The sequence below is a fragment of the Lepidochelys kempii genome, chromosome 1 (assembly GCF_965140265.1).
Source record: "Lepidochelys kempii isolate rLepKem1 chromosome 1, rLepKem1.hap2, whole genome shotgun sequence".
NCBI classification, from domain to species: domain Eukaryota; kingdom Metazoa; phylum Chordata; order Testudines; family Cheloniidae; genus Lepidochelys; species Lepidochelys kempii.
Window position 1 is genome coordinate 151,951,359 of NC_133256.1, and position 19,760 is coordinate 151,971,118.

General features: G+C 40.9%; 1 protein-coding gene across 14 annotated transcripts in view; it reads right to left on the reverse strand.

The window, feature by feature from the left end:
• BCOR (BCL6 corepressor) overlaps positions 1-19,760 on the reverse strand; it is a 78,855-nt gene that overhangs the window by 21,616 nt on the left and 37,479 nt on the right. For 10 of the 14 annotated variants that reach the window (XM_073358417.1, XM_073358439.1, XM_073358372.1 and 7 more), the window contains 5 exons: positions 19,127-19,180; positions 18,539-18,722; positions 8,198-8,479; positions 7,509-7,862; positions 138-466 (listed from right to left, as the gene is read on the reverse strand). In XM_073358417.1, coding sequence (XP_073214518.1) covers positions 138-466; positions 7,509-7,862; positions 8,198-8,479; positions 18,539-18,722; positions 19,127-19,180 — 1,203 coding nt within the window. The remainder of the gene's footprint in view (positions 1-137; positions 467-7,508; positions 7,863-8,197; positions 8,480-18,538; positions 18,723-19,126; positions 19,181-19,760) is intronic. The other 4 variants (XM_073358437.1, XM_073358444.1, XM_073358483.1 and 1 more) reach the window with 4 other exon arrangements.

Genomic DNA, 19,760 nt, shown 5'->3' on the forward strand with positions numbered 1-19,760 from the left:
GATTTGGATCCCAATAGGTTTGTTACAGTGAGGGTGTCCTATATTTGTACATGGCACCATAACATGTTAGCTCAAGTAGGCTGGCTCTGCTGTACACTCTGTGTGGTTAGTGGATGATTAAGTCCAAATAAAGATACCTTATCTTCAGCGTTTTCAATATCTGTGGTGTCATCGCCTGTCAGGGATGATCTCCTTCTCCTCTCCTGTAGTGCCAAGTGTTTTGTTTTACACTGACGTTTCCCTGATGGCTTCTCGCACTCAGAATCTCTCTGCAGCAGGGATGTAGCTTGGAAATCCTCCTCTTCATCTGTGCACAGCACATCTGTATTCTGGATCTCTTTAATTTTCTGCTGTTTGGCAGCCAACCTCGAGGCTGGAGTACAGCTTGGCTGAGTCTGCCTTTTGCTGTTTGCATTGGTGGATGAAAGGCTCTTCACTGGCGGAGAGACCATGAATAAAGGCAGTCCTAAATGGGAGGAAAGGCATTACATGTTGCATGGTGTGTTGAGAGGAAAATGCATAGTTAACACTTAACACTAACTCCTTTCCTGTTTAAGAGATTCACCAATTACATTTTCAAGTCATTAATATTTTAAATTTCCACATTCAAAATGTAAACATGCTAAGTTTAAAATAGTTGTAATTGTCTGATAAAACCACTACAGGAAATTCTCTATCACTATTGTGCCTAGGTACTGCAGAGGCCTATCAGTGCACTGATATGCAACCTACACACTGGAACCTCTAGCCCGAAGGGCAAAACAAGGAGCAGAAAGTCTCAGCTGTGAATTTCCTGGCTTTGGTGGGTGTAAATGACAAAATTAGTTTCCTTACCTGTAATTGTCTTATCTGAATGGGAACTCACCTTCTTCATCAGGCTGGGAACTTCTGGGCTTTTCTGCCTTTTCCAAGTTTAAGTGGCAGGCAAGAGGTTTGTTGTTTGGTGGGGGGGGGGGAGATATTTTGTGTTCTAGTTAAAGAAAATAAGAATGGGCATACTTGGTCAGACCAATGGTCCATCTAGCCCAGTACCAATACCAGATGCTTGAAAAGGAATGAACAGAACAATTATCAAGCGATACATCCCATCATCTAGTCCAAGCATCTGACAGTCAGAGAGGGTCTTTGGCGGAGACCACTGAGGGAAGACTCAAAGGACTCTATCCTCAAAGACAACAAAGGATGAAGAAAGCAGCATGTCAGTGTTTTAGCGCTTTCAAAATAATTCTGAAATAGGCTTGCTGTGACTTTCTGCCTACAAAGTAGATGGATTCCTAGTGGAGTGAGCAACTAGATCTTCAAGACAACTTTGATTAGATGCCCTGTAAAACTGGAAGATGAATTAAATAAACTATCTACATACAAAATATTGTGATGCTTTATCCCCTTTCTACATTTCCCAGAGCATTGGGCTTCCTCAGGCTTTAGTTCTACAGAAGTAGAATTTTACATGTAAAGTGTGTAGTTTTTCTAGGGCGCAAGGGGGTCTAGGATAAAGTGAGGGCAAAGAACATGATAATTTTAAACAGAAATCTGAATTTCTCTTAGGAACAGAATTGGGGCTGACCTCTGAACCACCTTCTTTGGAAAAAATTAAAGCAAAGCCGTCTGATGAAAGGGGACAAAAGTTTCCCATCCTAATGGCTACAAAGAAGGAAAACTTCAGTCAGATTTTATTGAACCACTTTCTGAATCACTGGGGGAAGTGAGAGAGATTGCTGTTTTTCTTCCTAGATCCACAGGTTCTAAGACCATAAATGACCATCGTGATCATCTAGTCTGACCAACTGTATAGCACCGGGCACAGAACTTCCCCAAAATAATCCCTATAGCATCTCTTTTAGAAAAACATCTAACCTTGAATTAAAATTTTTCCGTGACAGAGAAGCCACCACAACCCTTGGTATATTGTTCCAATGGTTAATTTCTCTCACGATTAAAAATTTACACCTTATTTCCAGTCTGAATTTGCTTAGTTTAAACTTCCAGCCATTGGATTGTGTTATAACTTTCTCTGCTAGTCTGACGAGTCCATTATTAAATGTTTGTTCCCCATGCAGGTACTTACAAACTGTAATCAAGTCACCCTTTAACCTTCTCTTTGTAAACTAAATAGATTGAGCTCTGAGTCTATCACTATAAGGCATGTTTTCTAATCCTTTAATCATTCTTGTGGCTCATCTCTGAACCCTCTCCAATTTATCAGCATACTTCTTGAATTGTGAACACCAGACCTGGACACAATATTCCAGCAGCGGTCACACCAGTGCCAAATACGGAGGCAAAATAACCTCGCTACTCCTACTCAAGATTCCTGTTTATGCATTCCAGGACTGCATTAGCTCTTTTGGCCATGGCATCACACTGGGAGCTCATGTTCAGCTGTATCTTCCATGACCCCCAAATCTTTTTCAGAGTCACTGCTTCCCAGGATAGAATCCCCCATCCTGTAAGTATGGCCTGTGTTCTTTGTTCCTAGATACATTTATCCATATTAAAAACATGTTTGCCTGCACCCAGTTTACCAAGTGATCCAGATGGTTCTGAATTAGCAACCTGTCCTCTTCTTTATTTACCACTTCCTCAATTTTTGGGTCATCTACAAACATTATCAGTGATGATTTTATATTTTCTTCCGAGCCATTGATAAAAACATTAAATAGCATAGGGCCTAGAACCGATCCCTGAAGTTCCCCACTGGAAACAGACCCACTGGATGATGATTAGGGCCCTACCAAATTCACGGCCATAAAAAACATGTCACGGACAGTGAAATCTGGTCTCCCACCATGAAAGCTGGTCTTTTGTGTGCTTTTACCCTATACTATACAGATTTCACAGGGGAGACCAGCGTTTCTCAAATTGGGCATCCTAACCCAAAAGGGAGTTGCCCGGGGAAGGGGAGTGTCCTGCAAGGTTATTTTAGGGGGGTTGTGGTATTGCCCCCCTTACTTCTGTGCTGCCTTCAGAGCTGGGTGGCCGAAGACTGACTGCTGCTGACTGAAGCCCCAGCTTTGCAGGCAGCAGCGCAGAAGTAAGGGGGGCAATACAATACCATGCCATCCTTACTTCTGTGCTGCTGCTGACTCCGGTTCTGCCTTCAAAGCTGGGCTCCCAGGCAGCAGCCGCCGCTCTCCAGCTGCCCAGCTCTGAAGAAAGAGCAGCACAGAAGTAAGGTGGCAGTACTGCAAAGCCCTAGCACCACAGCTCCTTTTTGGATCAAGCTCCCTACAATTACAACACTGTGAAATTTCAGACTGAAATCATGAAATTTACGATTGTTAAAATCCTATGACTGTGAAATTGACCAAAATGGACCGTGAATTTGGTAGGGCCCTAATGAGGAGTCCCCATTTACAGTTACATTTTGAGACCTAACAGCTAGCCAGTTTTTAATCCATATATGCCATGTTAATTTTATATTGTTCTAATAAAAATGTCATGAGGTATCAAGTCAAACGCCTTACAGAAGGCTAAGTCTATTGCATCAACACTAATACCTTTATTAACCAAACTTGTAACCTCATCTAAAAAAGATATCCTGTCAAACTAACAATGTTGATTAGCATCAACTACATTGCTCTTGTTTTGTTCTCTATTAAAACAAATCTTGTATCAACATAATGGAGGGACTATCTGGGTTCAATGTTATTATTTTTACTGGGTCATCCGATGACTGAGGCTCTGTTGTTCCCAAGGGCCTCAGATCAGGGCTCTCTGAAGTGATGATGCTTTCAGAAAGGGAAATGTGGATGAAGCAAGCTGGAACTAGAATAGAGAGGACATGTGGCACTCAGGACAGAGACCTGCACTTCAATCTAGAGTCTTAGGAGAGCCATCTAGTAGGATGTTCAGAATCTCTTTAGGGATTTGTCTTCTTTCAGTTACCCATATAAGATCAATTTGCACAGGGCTTTCTGGATTTGAGAAAAGTCAACCAGCTCTTTAGAGTAAATGGCCAAACATGTGTGTCAAACATATGGCCCGGGGCCAGATCTGGCCTACCTGATGTATTTATTGGCCCATATGATGCAAAAATCTACGCTTTTAAAAAAAAAAATTGAAGTTTTTAGGTTTCTGGGCCATGAAAACCTTCCAAACATGAACAGCACATAACCAATGTGGTGTTGTCTTCCTGAATTTGCATACAGACTGAAACAGTAACTTAGGTACAAACTCACCTTCCCCTAAATAGTCTCATTGGTGTAACGTGTAAAGCCCAATAACATCCTTCAATGTCATCATTATCTATTTAATCACCAGTTGTTTTAATAGGGGAAAGAGGGCGAGAATAAAACTGAATGGGGGTGCAGTGGGAAGATGGTGGAATTAGGAGTTGCTGCAGATAAATAAATAGAGATAGAAGAATAGAGAAGACTCTAAGAGATGTGGAAGAGGGAGAGAAACACAAAAAGGGAGGACAGGAAAGGAAAAGAGACAGAGGCTGAAAAAGCAGTGGTCCCAAAGAACAGAAGGTCTTCCCACTGAGTGATGCTGAATGCAACAATAAGGTGCTGATCAAATAAAGTTTAGTTACTACATAAAGGCTAGGTTCTACTCTTTAACTTGCTTGAGATCTATGAATCATGAGAAAAGTTGGGGAACTATTGGATCAGAAGAGCTAAGGCCGACTTCCTCCTCATGCAACTTCTGAGCATGGAGAGGCCTATCTAGATAATGATGGGGAAGAATTTCCAAGTCCTGGTAAATGGAGAAAAACAAATCAAAGAATTTACAGTTCAGTGGGGATGGAAGTAACAGTTACGACAAAATGACTTGAAAGCCCTTAAGTGTCTCTTGAGAATGGGTGGGCCGGGCATAATTTAAATCATGTCCAAGGTGCTATTAAGGGCTTATTCTTGTTTCACATTGTCAAAGGGTGCCAGGATGCCTCTGAAAATAGCACTGGAATCTAAAAACCACATATTGCTTCAAGCCAAAATGTTAAAAAGAGAAGAGAAGGTCTGGCAATATCATATCAGGCATTGCAAAGGAAAGCTAGCATCAACATTACAGAATCCAGCTTTCTGGCCTCCCCCTCTTTGGGGTCCTACAAGACCTCTTCTTCTGCCACACACACCTTGGTAGCTCACAAAGTAATAGAAAAGAGGTTTTGACTCTCCTAAGACAGCTGTCGATCTTCAGGTCCACTAAAACCTACCCCATCGATTAACATCAAGATCTCCATCCCCACCATGAACAATCCTGACTGAAATGAAGGATAGACAAGGTAATTTTTGGGACAATTTGGTAATTTTATGCAATCGGACTGGATACCATTTTAGAGATCTTATTGACTGGATTTCTTTTTGTTGGGGTTGGACCACCTGGCCTCAGCAATTCTCAAGAGATTCGGTATGGGGCAAGTGGAGCAGCTTTTCCTATGCCTCATCGTGACGGGGTCCTAGCTGAAGGTTGGATGAGTTGCAGGTTTTAGGCTATCAAATCAACCAAGTCTGTTAGTGAACAAGCAACCTGGGACATCTGATTCAGAGTGCTCAGAGCAGGTGGGAAGCTCCTCTTCATCCTCCAAGAACTGGGGCAAATATTAGAGCTTGTCTACGTTTAAAACACTGCAGCTGTAGCACTTCTGTGAAGACTCTACTGACGGCAATGGTAGGGATTCTCCCATCGCCGTAGGTAATCTGCCCCCTGAGAGGCAGTAAGTACTTAGGTCAGTGGCAGAATTCTCCTGTCGACATAGTGCTGTCTACACTAGAGGTTAGGCCAGTTTCACACCCCTGAGTGACGTAGTTAAAAATCCACACCCCTAAGCAACATAGTTATATCGACCTAATTTCCTCATGTAGACCAGGCCTTAGTTACATCTAGGAGAGTCCTCAAAACAAACAGACTAGATTTGCTTGGGGGTGGAAGGAGGAAGGAGACAATACTTACAGCCTTTGATCTGCATATCCTGAAAGGGAGAAGGAGAGCTTCATCCTCTACTTTTAAGAGTGGGATGGAGGAAGAAGGAAGAGCTATGTGAGAAGATGTGGAGGGTCTGTGAGCAGAAATAGCCACATGGTTTGGGTTTGCAGGATGCCAGTCAAGACAGCACAAAGCATGTTGAGGATATGTAAGTGCAGCTGAGATTTTAAGTTGTTTAGGTTTGTGGGAGCAATGCCTCCTCAAATTACTGAGGTAACTAATCACCTGAGGTTTGACAGCCAGGGAAGGGGAGAGAGAAGACAAAAATGAAGCAGCATGTGAATGGTGGGAGGGAGGGGCAGTAAAACAGGGAAAGAGCCGTAGTGCTTGGCCCCTCCCTGGAATACTGTGGGCAGCTGGAGCTGGCCACTGTGACAGTTCAGGGGAGGTCTCTGGGAGCACACCTCTTCCACCCATTGGCTCAACACTTGCTGGCTGCCATGGTGATGGAGCAGAAATAAGAAGCGAGCAAGCTCCAGACTGGAGTAAGTGGGGAGACAGTCCTGCTTAGGAGAAGCCCCCAGACTGAAGTAATAGAACATCAGGAGAAGACTGCCAGCATGCGGAGCTAAATACAGGAACAGGAGCCTTTGATGCTGCTGGTTGGGCCTTGCTCAGCTATTGAAGCAGTTGTGGGGGTGGGGAGGAATCATACTGTTAGTCAAGGGGAATCCCTGTAGCGCTTCAGTGAAGAGCTTCTCCCGCCGGCACACTTAATGCACCTCCCTGAGAGGCCAGTAGCTATGTTGACAGGAAAAGCCCTCCCATCAACATAGCGCTGAGGTCAATATAATTGCATCACTCAGGGGTGTGGATTTTTCATACCCTGAGCGACGTAGTTATGCTGATGTAAGTTTACAGCATGGACCTGGCCTGAGATGCACAGTGAACTAGAGGAGCAGGAGAGAGAGAGAACCTAGCAAGATATCCTGAAGAACAGAGCCCTCAGTGCGTGGCTGAGGGAAGCTCAGCGCCTGCGCATGGAAGAATACTGGGGAGCAATGTCAGGGCAGTTCATCAGGCGTGTCTGTAGAGAAAGCAAACAGGCAGACTGCACTAAGGGAAAAACACAGGGGTAACCTCTTGACTGCCTCTAAGCCTTTGAGAAAGCAGAAAAACTCAGCAGTTCTTAACCTGATGGAACAGCAGATTCCCAAGATAGAGAATCAGAGTCTTCATGGTACTCATACTGGACTTCTTGTTTGTTTTTAATTATACCCAAAAAGCACTAATCCATTTAGCTATACATGCAGTAAGTATTTTTACATGGACTAACAACCTGAGATTTTTTTTTTCTAAATCAGAACTATTCCTGAATTATAAGAATGCCAAAAGATCTGCAGACACAAAGCTTCAATTTTAAAGTCATTTGAACCACAATTTAAAACAAACAAACACACACCACACACGCACCCCCACCTGACAAATTTTAGCTAGTGATCTTTTTATAGTGGAGCTGTAAGTCCTTATACATGTGGACTTCTATAAAAACTGCTGACGATTCCTTAACAGTGGTGGCAGCATGCATCACTACTAATGCTATGCCAGCTGATGTTTCCCTAGTAGTCTCTGCATACCTTGTTCATTGTCACTTGTTTTGAGGGACTCTTCAGACCAACTTCTATTGCTTTTGACCTCTGACCTTTTCCTGGTGTGCCTTTCTTCTGTGCAGTCTTTGACCTTTGCAGTGGCCTCTGGCTGAACAGCCTCAGCTAAATCTTTCCTGCTTTGCCGGCCCAACTTGCCGGACGGGGATCTCTCTGGTGACACCTGCTGCTCCCATAGTTCCCTAAGATGCTGCAGGTGACGCTGCTTTTTGGGATGGAGCCCTGTTAATTCAATGCACACCTTCAGGTTGGTCACCTCATTACAATTGGGCTCTTCTAAGTGGTTAGAGGAATTGTTTGTCATTTCCCTCTCAGGCCAGTCATCTAATGGAAAAATAACTAAAAATTAATCAAAAAGCCCCCTCAACTTAAAACAAAAACTACATTTCACTTGCGGGGCATATAGTCTCAGCTTTACCACCACACTATGCATTTTAAAAGGTTTGGTCATTAAGGGTCACATGCACTAGGGTCATTTGCATTGCTATGGCTACAGTGTCCAATCACTAGTGCTTTACCCTCAGATACCAAGAGATTATTTTAAGTGAAATGACAGTGCTCAGATTGGTAACTATCAAGTTCATAAATGGAGACGTTAATTCATAGGGATACTCCTTTCACAAGAAATTCCTTAAGGGAGACCAAAGCAATGGGGTTACCTTTGGAGCTCCTCCTCTTTTTTGCCTTTGACACAGCTTCATCCTGCAGTTCATCCACATAGTTTTCGTTTTGGCTGGCCCCATTCTGTACTTTCTCGCCAGAGGGTTTACGCTTTCTATCCAGACGTGGGCATGGATGCTGACCGATATAGTCTGTTGACTGGTCCCCTATATTTTCATAGAGGGAATGTCTCTCCAGATAATATTTCTCAGTTGGAGGGTCTCTTTCCTCTGAGGTTTCAAGAAAATGATCTTGGCTGTTTTCTGCACTATTAAAATCACCTAAAAATAATTAAAAAACAAAACTGAGTCTGTTGTGAAATAACTCATTTCTGATCTCTTCAATTTCAATCTCCTAATAATATATCCTTATGATTTCTGAACCAAAACAAGAAATAGTTTATTTTAGATCAAATTTTGCTACAGTCAGCTGTAAAACAGCAACTTTCTCAGCAGTCAAGTTGAAAACCAAGCACGTCTTCAAATTTTCGGCCTTCAATTTTTAGCCAGCATCCAATCAGGCACTTCACCATACAAGTAGCCATAGAAATGCCACAGTATACTTACCTTTCTCTTTAATTCAGGGTTTTTCCAGGACTTTAAAGAATCACCTTTAGATATCAAAAGCACATACTCTTTTGAAAGAGCAACCTTAAAAATCAGATAGCAATGCAAGCTTCATTTCTGCAATGGCTTTTATAAAATTAATTTCAGCAGCTCTGATACTTTAAGTCAATGCAAGACTAATCATGCCAGACTGCAGAGCCTGATTACAAGAATTCAACCCTGCTACTGTGTGTCCTTGGATGTACAAATGGAAAACAAGTGAATGCACATTCTAGCACTCACTCTTTGATACGAAAAACACTTCAAGAATAGCTGTGAAATGATAAGACACTACCTGAATTTATTTTAAGGTTATATGAAGCCTTGTACACCCGTAATAATCTCCCAGTCACCGTATAGCAAGCTCCCTCCATCTCTTCCTTCAAAAAAATCCAGCACTCACTTATTCCATGAAACTTTGCAGCTACAGTGACCATATAAGCCTTGAAAAATTTACCTGATGCTACCTGAGTAAGCAAAGAGTCCTGTGGCACCTTCTAGACTAACAGACTGTTAGTCTAGAAGGTGCCACAGGACTCTTTGCCACTTTTACAGATCCAGACTAACATGGCTACCCCTCTGATACTTGAATAAGATTACTAGCCAAGGAGAAAAACCCTATGCTACCATGTCCCTTCAAACTTAAGAACCTGATTCAGGATCTTAAGCGCATGCTTAATTTCAAGGGGACTTAAACATTGTACAGGGATTCTTTGACTAGAGATTATTTCCTGAAACAGAACCCAAACAAACAAAATAGGTGCATACTACTTATTATGCACTATAGAATTATAGAAGGTTAGGGTTGGAAGGGACCTCAGGAGGTTATCTAGTCCAACCCCCTGCTTGAAGCAGGGCCAATCCCCAATTTTTCCTCCAGATGGCCCCCTCAAGGATTGAACTCACAACCCTGGGTTCAGCAGGCCCATGCTCAAACCACTGAGCTATCCCTCACTTAAGTAACACATCCATCAACTTTGAATTTTTAATATTATATATACACACACTTTTATATATTAGAGTTTACATCTCTCATAAGTCTTACCCTTTCTGGCTCACTCTTCTGTTGTCTTTCCCCCCTGCCCAAGTATTGTTTACAGTCCATTTCCTCTTTTCTTTCTCCCCATCTCCCAACATTTCAAATCCCTTTTGCTTCCATATACATTGTCATGTCTTCCTCAGCCCCTCTCCCCTCAAAACTGCTCTCACATACACAAAGTCCACTTCGTTTCTCATTTATCCCATCAATCTCTTCTCTTCAACCACATCTGCTCACCCACTACCCTCTTCCTTTCACTCACCCTGGCCCCATTTACTCATCTCCACCCATCCCATCTACTTAGTCATGCTTGTCCCTTCTTACACAGGGCTTGACACATTTTCCAGAACCCCAACTATCTGTGAACTATATTAAGGGTCCCCACTCTCCTTTTGGCAATGCCCAGGCAAGAAGAAAAGCCAATCCCCATTGACTGGGAAAGGCAGAGGGTAAATTGAGCTGGCTCACCACCATTCCATTCGCCAGTACTTCTCCTCGGTGCCTGCCTCCTCTGCTCCTTGAACTTAAAAGACAACCTTCAAAATGTGAATCAGCTACAAACCAATGCAATTACGTCTGCATGAATCTGCAGACAGAATGAAATAATTATGTGTAGTGCACAGTATTTCCTTAAATAGGTGCTGGTTCTGAAGTCTCATGTTGACATTTACATTGTCTTCATTATTTTCTATTTTACTGCTGTTCAAAGAACACAAAAGAGGACTATCCTATTATGAAAATCTCAAAAGTCTTCTACAAGCAGCATCTCATTGTTCAGGGGTAGTCAATTTGTGTGTGTCAAGGTCCAAATTTCTTGGTCAACATATAGTCAAGGTCCAGATTCCAGAAAAAAATAATAAAAAATCCCAACGATAATAAATAAATAAAATAATAATAAATGAGTAAATAAGGATTTCAGGGTCTGTTCAGTCTGGGGGTCTGGACTTTGCCCACAGTGTACCTATTGACTACCCCATCATAGTGTGTCATAAGTGACTAGAGCTTGAGAAAGGTTTTCTCCCCCCGAGGAGTTCATGCTAGTTTTCCTACCAGAACCTGGACCCTGCTTGGGGCATCATCTTTTGTAGCCTTGAGCGAATAGGTTCCTGACAAAGCCAAGCACCCAAATAGTCTGGCTGTTGGAAGGAAGGGGGTGAGGGGTGAAAAGTGAGCGTGTTTCCCAAACCTCTCCTCAGACTTCTCTAACTACTATAAGGATGGTATCAAGTCCTTCCTTAGGCTTTGTCTATGTTCTGCCACACCACAGAGCAGCTCCAAAACTACCACCATCCCCTGCTGACCACAATACTTCCCAGCTGAAGCAAAGCTAAATTGACCTCATGTCTGTCAGTTTTACTGCTGCCCTTAGGGTTTCCTTTAGCAGCAGCGATAGTGAAGCAGCCTCTGGTCAGTTTCCACTTACTGTAACCTGGAAAAGCTCTAAGCAGCAGTTAAGGCATTTCAGCTGTCTGCAGGCTCCAGAAAAAACACTGCATAAAAGTTTAAACTCCATTTAGAAGCTTACAAACTCAACCAATAAAAGGACAAGAGGTAAAAGCCAGAGGCACTTTCTCAAGAAAGCACTATATTTGTCCTGTGGAATGTTCATGCCCTGACCATACCTCTCTGTGGCTGTTTGGTACTGTGTGAACCCATTTTTTAGATTGTTCATCTTATACATAACACTGATATGTCTTATTCTTTTTAAAAAAAGAAAACAAAGATTGGAAGACTGGAGCAGCGACCTTAATTTATTATACTCTTTCTCCAAAAAGTTACTGTCCAAAATCAAAATGCACTTGTAAATATTAGACACCTGCACATCTGATAACAATGTACTAAGAGTATCCAGCCTCATATAACATCAGCACATCAGATTTGTTCTGCACAAATTTAAAAGAAGTTGGACCGGCAACACTTCAAGTTATCACTTCAAAAATGTCTCTAAAAACATAAAATAAAATCTGATAAAGTGATCTACACACTCTCTCTCATCATTTTGTGTTTAACTCCCTGAACAGACAAGGTCAAAGGGTATTTCATCACATTTCTAGTAGTTACATTTTTTAGGTGTTCACCCATACCAGAAATTATGTAGCGTCTTTCAGATTGAAAATCACTGTTGTGGAACGGTCTCCCTGTCGATAATGCACTTTGGAATGAGAAAGGGCAGGAACACCCTGATTACCTCCTAGAGATCCCTTGTAAGGACCTGGAGGAGGAGCAATCCTTATTGTGACCATCCAGAGACTGCAGGTGGGATCTGCAGGGAACAGCCATTTAGCACCCCCTCGTTACTAATGAAAAAGTGACATCAAATTATTGTGACATCCCTAAAAGTGACATCCCTAATTCTTTTATTTCCAATCAGGATCTGACCTAGAAACCCAGAATGCCTTGCAAAGAATAGCCCCAAGAATGAAGAAGTGGCGATGTTCACTTTAGTCTCATTATCATCAGTCCTTCATTCACATAGTTTTTCTGATACATTGTTTCTAGAGAGAAGAGCAAAACCACCACCAATGCCAGTCCACATGTCTGTGGCAAATAGCTGATGGGAGTAGTTCCACTCATTCCTGTCCTCTGAGTCTACCACATAAGCAGTAGGAAACTCAGTGATGCCCCCATGATGGCAGCATGATAACCTATTACTGTCAAGCTAGCAGGCCAGTTCTTTACTGACCCATTTTAAAAGATTAGGAACATTAGATGCTCAACGTATATAAAACGTGACACATTATAATCTGCCTATGCCAATGCTGCAAAGTGAGGGAAGAGATATTCAGGCAGAATTGTAAAGTTATTAAAATATTTTGGGAAGCATACTGACTATACTGTATTTGCAGACTATCAAAAATACACTTTTCTACAATTTTACTGGTAATGCCCTTAAAAACTAAAGACTCATTTCTGTTCAGCAAAGTTCTACAAACAAAAAGTCTGGGCTTTCAGATGGCCCATAGTTTGGCACTGTCTTCTCAGGCATGTGCCCTACATCAAAGCATTATCATTATGGAGTCTAGTTATGCCAAATGCCAAGAAGTTGTTAGTTTTTTGTTTTTTGCTCAGAACAACTGCAGTATTTTCACAGAACACAACTCCTGTGAACTCTATTAATATTTTACCACCAGATTCCACTCTGTCCTGAAACTGGTTTGGAAAGCCATCTGGACCAAAGACACAGGACTCCCAAAATCCAGGTATGAATATCAAAGAAAAGTGCATTAGCACAAGGATAGTCTCCCCTCTTTGGGCCCATACGCAGAGTTTGGTCTTCCTCAGGCACTCATGCCTCCCCTGTACCCTTTACTCTGCTAAGAAAGCAAACTGAAAACGCACTTTGGAGTTTTCAAATCACCACTACTATTCAAATAATAAGCAGCAGAAAGAGACTAATATAATAGTAAATGCTAGTTTTCACATCAAACACATCACATAAGAAGGTTAACTCTAAAACAGCAAATGCTGCTACAGTGAAGGGCAACACATTCCTGACATCATTTGCTAACCGCAGTCCAGTCATACTAACTCAGCAACAAAAGCCACCTTTTACTATCCTTTAAAATTGGAAACTGTAAAGAATGACGACTCTACACGTATTGTTTTCCACTTGAAGGAGTATCCCCAGTGCACTGGTCACACTTTGTGAGAAAGAAATGATTATTAAAAACTTTTCTTCATTTTCTTCTCCATCTTCCTTTTCTTGCCAGCACAAATTCTATTTAACAACACATCTCCCATACAATGTGAACAGAAAACACATACCTTAGTTTTTAAACTGCAGTTCTTTCTTTATAGATAAAGTGGCAACTAGAACCAGTTTTTCCTCTCCTCTTCAGTGACTTCTCACTGCAGGCATTTAAGTAAGATGCCTTTTAGTCCTCATCCCAACTTTTCACAGGACACTTTATCTGAACATGAACTAGCATTCATCACCAAGATCACAACAAAAATAGAATTCATTCAGCCAAGTCGCTTGTCAAGATAAAGCAAGCCATATTCTGACTATCCCATGGGGGGAAAAAATTCACATTTTCCCTCTCTGGATGTCTTTTCCCGGATATTTTCCATCCTTGTTCCCTTCACCTAAATCCATTATATTCAGAATCATGAGGCTTTTTTGCACCACTGCCAGTCATTGCAAGGTAATGCTGACCAAGCCAAATGGCAACAACAGAATGTTTGCTGTTTTGATCTTTCATTACTCAGCATGCATACAAGCAAGAAACTGAAGGATTACCCATGCTGTGTGCTAAGAAACAGACACCTAGCAAAGAGGCTGCAGATCAGTTCTTAACATCTGAATTTTAACCTCCTTGCAAATAAAAGGCATTATACTTCCATGCACAGAATTGCCATAATCTCCTCCTCACACCCACATTCCCCAAAATCTCTGAACATACTGTTTAATCCTTAATAGAGAAAAATAAAAACGGGTATCTCTCTACTGTAATATCAGAGAAGCAAAACTACCAGTTTGTCTATCAAGACATTTGCAGCTTGTAGAATTTTATTTACTCTTACATATTTTTGTATGATTTTAGTACTGCTCAAAAATTGTGGTGGTTTACCAACATGCTTGTGTCACATGACCTACACTGAAGTAAATGTACCTATCTGTATGCTTAAATCACTTGATCACTGAACATTTCTATGACTCACGACACACACATCCCATAATTTATTGTGTTTGTGCTATGGAAATGCTCTATAGAAGCATTGCCACAGCAACATTTACTAGTCACCTTAGCAACAAAGCAGCTTCACTACTGTTCGCATATTTCCCACTGAGTCCTAAACAAGATAGAAGAGTATTAAGACACTTACAGTTTATCCCTCTATTTAACCAAGTTTGAATCTTTGTACTCTTCTGCAGAGAGAGAGAGAGCCTATTCCTAGCAACAGTCTGCATTCTAAACACTGAAGAAACGTCTTAGAAGTCATTAGACAATGTGAACCAGTTTATTACGTTATCATGGAGTTTTGGGGGATGGCAAGGCTTTACCCATGTGCCACTTGACTAAACCCCCGAGACAGCCCAGAAAAAAAACTGGGGCTGTCAGATGGCTGTACGAATTCATTTAAAAAAAAAAAAAGGCAGAGTGGCAAAAATATTCATTATACCATTATTATTGCTGTAGGAGGCAAGAGTTATAGAAGTAGTGTCTGAAACTCCCACTAGATCTTAAGGCAATGATCCTGTATTATGTTCTATGCACAGACTACTGAACCCTGCACAGGGCCCCACTGACATGACTGGGGCCTTGCAAGGTCACAGCAGTTGAGCTGCATACCACATTACAGGATCAGGCTTTAAATTGTATTTGTTTTTCTTTCAAATTCAGGTTAGCCAGCTGAAGGTTCACAGCAGGGCTCAAATTTAACATTTTACCAAAAATTACTGATTAATCAAATAATTTTGTTCGTGCATTTCCTGCTAGCATCTGGAAGGCCTACTGCTGTAATATTAGATAGAAATTTATGAACATTATATAAAACAAAATGTAGCATCTTTTCAGCATCAAGATCCAACATAGGAGGCAGAGCATAAGCTAGGAGAAGTTCTGAAATACAGTTGTTTAAAGTTCTATTCAATTTTAAACCTTTCAGCAGAGATTAGGAATTGGATGGTGGGGGTTGGGGGGGGGGGAATGAGAGTATTTACATTTTCTCCTGTGAGCATGGTTGTTGAAAGCCACAGCTGGTAAATTGAGGAGAACACTAGGCAAAGTTTATCACATCTTTGCCAGTTGTTATTCGGTTAGAGAGATGGGTCAGGATTCCCAGCAATTCAAGCTGCACCAGAGCACCAAAAATACTATGCTAGAGGCATTCAAGAAGTGCAAAATTCATATCCCTGATTTAATCAGCTGCTATACCAAGGAGCAGAAGGTGAAACAGGGCCGTAAAAAATTTTTACTGAGACCAGGTCTATACTATAAACTTACACCGGTATCACTAAGTCACTCAGGGGTATGAAAAATCCACATCCTTGAGCAATGCAGTTATACTGACCTAACCCCCACTATAGATAGTGCTATATTCTCCCATCAACATAGCTATTGCCTCTTCCGGAGGTGCATTAACTACACCAATGGTAGAAACTCTCACGTCGGCTAGTAACATCTTCACTGAAGCTCTACAACGGTGCAGCTATGCCGCTGCAGCACTTTAAGGGTATGTCCCACTACAAAAATGATGTTGACTTAAGTTACATTGATGTACAGCCAATGAGTAATTAAATCACTTTTGCATAGCCACACTATGCTCCTTGTGTCGGCAGCGCACAACCTCACCAGGAGCACTTGTGCCAATTGTACTGTCAGTGTGGGGCACTGTGGGATGGCTTCAGAACAGTGTAAGCAATGCACTGACACTGTGTCAACCTAATTGCTACGCCTCTCACAGAGGTGGAGTTATTAAGTTGGCATAGCGGACCGAGTTACATCGGCAGGAGCAACATTTTAATTAAGATGCTTACAGAGTTAGGTCGACGTAAGCTGCCTTGCATCGACCTAACCCTGCAGCGTAGACCAGGGCTAAGTGCAGACCTGCCTTGGGAACCAAATTAGTATCTGCAAGCATAGTTGCTGCAAAGCCCATCACATGCAAGAGAAACTTGCTAAAAGAAAGCTGCATTTTTAAAAGTTTATAGATTTTGCAATTTTAGCAAGCCTATAAAACTTCCCATTAATTCATAGCTAATTAATTGCGCACAGGAACATACTCACAAAACGTCATAATACCCTCCCCCACACCCAGCAATTCTTTACTAGTTCCAAATGCATTTCATCCAATGGAGTCTCATAAGCCAGAACACTGCTAAGTTATGGATTTGAGACAACTGCAATTGTACGGTTTGGTTTTATTTTTTTGCTATTTTCTGCATCTTCAAAAGTGTAATTAAGATTACATTTATAATAGTGAGGGATAATCCTCAAACAAGTGAGATGTGCATCTGAAGAAACTTTTCTCTCTCCTTCTCTCACCCTCCGGACTATTCCCTGTTTTCTCTCTCATTAATCAACTCCGGTTTGATCTACTTTTGGCAATAGCCTGTTCTTCCCTTCAGCCTACCTCTGTGAGAGCTTAGGTGACCTGCCCTCCCTCCAACAGTGGCATCCAGGTGGCACGACCCAGATGCTGCTGCTCTTACACCACTTTGATGTTTCAAAATGTGTGTGGGATTTAATGGAGGCCATTACAAGTGTGCAGTGCACTCTGAGGTGTGAGTAATGCTGGGAACTGAAAGCTCTAGCAGTAGCACCCTGTAGAAAGTCTATCATGCTTATGACCAGGCAATGGGATACTGTAGAACAACAAGGCCTCATTGCTCCTGAAAACTCACTCAATAGACCTCAGGGAATAGGAGGCTGAGTTTCTAGAAGCTAAGCTTGGTTGCCATTCTGATATTAGCTGTAGATTAAAAATGAAATCTTCACTGTTACTTTGCCAAGCTACTTTTTTGTTCACATATTTTATTTTAGTGGCCGCAACACCACAGTAACTTGACTTAGGTGAGGAACTGAGCAGGTGCAGATCATCATCCTGTCCACCAAAATTATTAAACAAAGACCAGGACAATAACTCACAATTATTAAATCGCTTAGATGACATTTTCTACCAGCCCTACTCATAAGTTCCCGACTATGCACATCAACCCAACAAATTATACATATACTACAGACCATCCAGTGTTCTACTAACGTTTTTCTTGAATTGCAACTTTGAATTTTCTGCAAATACGGAATAAAACAGTGATCAGCTCCTTAATTACCTTGTTACAAGCTGTTGCAAGGAAAACGGTTTGGACACTGATGGAACCCACACCACTTGCTATGAATTAGAACTAATTTTACAAATATACATTAAAAAATTAATATGACTTAAGAAAAAAAGTGCTTTGTGCTTTTTGCAATAGAGCTCAATGACAGTACTTCCATACACTGTCCCACGCTACTGCAAAGTCTCTTTCCCTTGGTCCAAACAACAATGGCATCAGCAACAGACAGTTTCACAGCATGGTGACTGCCCTTGAGGACTTCTGATGGTCTAACACATACATACCCTGCCACAGTAATAAGTGGAGGGGATGAGATAGTTACACATGCATTTTCAATTTCACAGCTACAGTTTATTTATAAATAAAGTAGATGCCGTAGATTATATACTTGACTTCCCCTGCCACCCTTCCATTTTGCCTGCCCCCATATAGTGAAGGAAAGCTACATTACTGGAACTTAACGGTGCCACCCGTTTTTAAAAAGAACGTCACAAAAGGGAAAATCGGAAAGTTCTTAAAAACTTAAAAAAAACTGATGGTGCAATAAGAGCCTGGGTTTTTAGTTTAATCTGTTAAGGTACTAGTTCATCTACTGCAAAGTAGATCCATTTAGAGCGAGAACTACTATGACAATAACCTGCCGAAAGGTGCAACTTTCAACCGACATTCATAGATCAAAAAATATGCATGGAAAACGGCAGAGGTCACAACTCTATATACGAAAAGGTGACTAGATACGGTTATGTAAATTTGTATTAGTTACTGCTGTCACTATTAATCACTCTTTTATTTACAACATTCTGTAGTGATAAAAATTCTACTAGTTTCCATATACTATGTAGTTTTAGGACAAACTGCTACAGTATACATACATACACACACACACTTCAAAAAGCCTTCTAAATGTGCTTACATCTATCATTGTCATTTTGATCAGCAATGGCATCTTCCAGAGTGACAGACTTTGGCTTCTTTTCATTATTTCCTTTCAAGTTTTCCCAGTCTGCCTGGTTGAATCTGCAGACCTCTGAGTCTTTGGTTGCTGTGTGGCCTTCTCTCTCTTTCATCTCCAACTCTGAGAAGCGCATCATTGCACGCTAGAAAGAGAATTGATATGAAAAAAAATCTCACAATAAAAGCTACTCCATTTACCTTACCTTATATGAAAGTATTTCCAAAGAAAAATCTGCTCAAAACCAAGGTTTGAGATATATATCTAATATATAAAAGTTTAAAATATCTCAGTTGTATAAAAATATTCAAAATTTCTAGTATCTATATGTAAAAATCCACACAATTCTTTCATATATAAAGATATACTGTATATAAACAAAAACATTCTGTTTTGGAGGTATAAGAAACAAAACAAAAACATAAAAACAGAAACTGCACAATGAATAAAGACGACCATGGCCCACAAACTTCCCTTTGTGTATTTGGAAATGAAATTTAACTCAAAGGTTTATGTAAGATTCTAGTAATAAAAATTTGAAGAACTGACCTCACAGTAAGCAGCAGGTAGACATAAAATACTGTCCTCTTGTAATCCTTCCATCTATGTAATTAAAATGGGCACTCAATGGATCATTTAAATAATTTCATCCATTTTTATAAGCATAACCAATTCTTTTCTTAACAATGCACAACAATTTGGTTTAACTCATCTTTTAATTAAAAGTAAAGTATCTTAAGGAAATTCCTATACAATATCTGTCATCGCTCAACATCAAATTCAATACTGCTTCTATTCTTTTACTACATTCTTGATTGGTGAAAAGGTTGCATAAAAGTTGCATAACACCCACCAACACATGGCTGCTACTCCTCTCCATCAAATGTCACGTATGGTATACTAATCAGAACTTCTGGATACCCTTTGCTATCTTACAGTACAAGCCTACTGAGAAGCTAAAGCAACCACGAGTCTAACATATCATGCATTCTTCAGCTTCCCTAACTGCAGAATATTTAATACTTATGTTATCAGCACTTTATCAGTTCTCATTTAAAGCATTTTTTAAACTGACTAGTGAATACATATAGTTCACATATAGTTCACATCTACTACTATTCACATAACCTGGCTTCACAGTTTTATAAACAAAAAGTTATTGTTACCATTTCTGGCAACATCT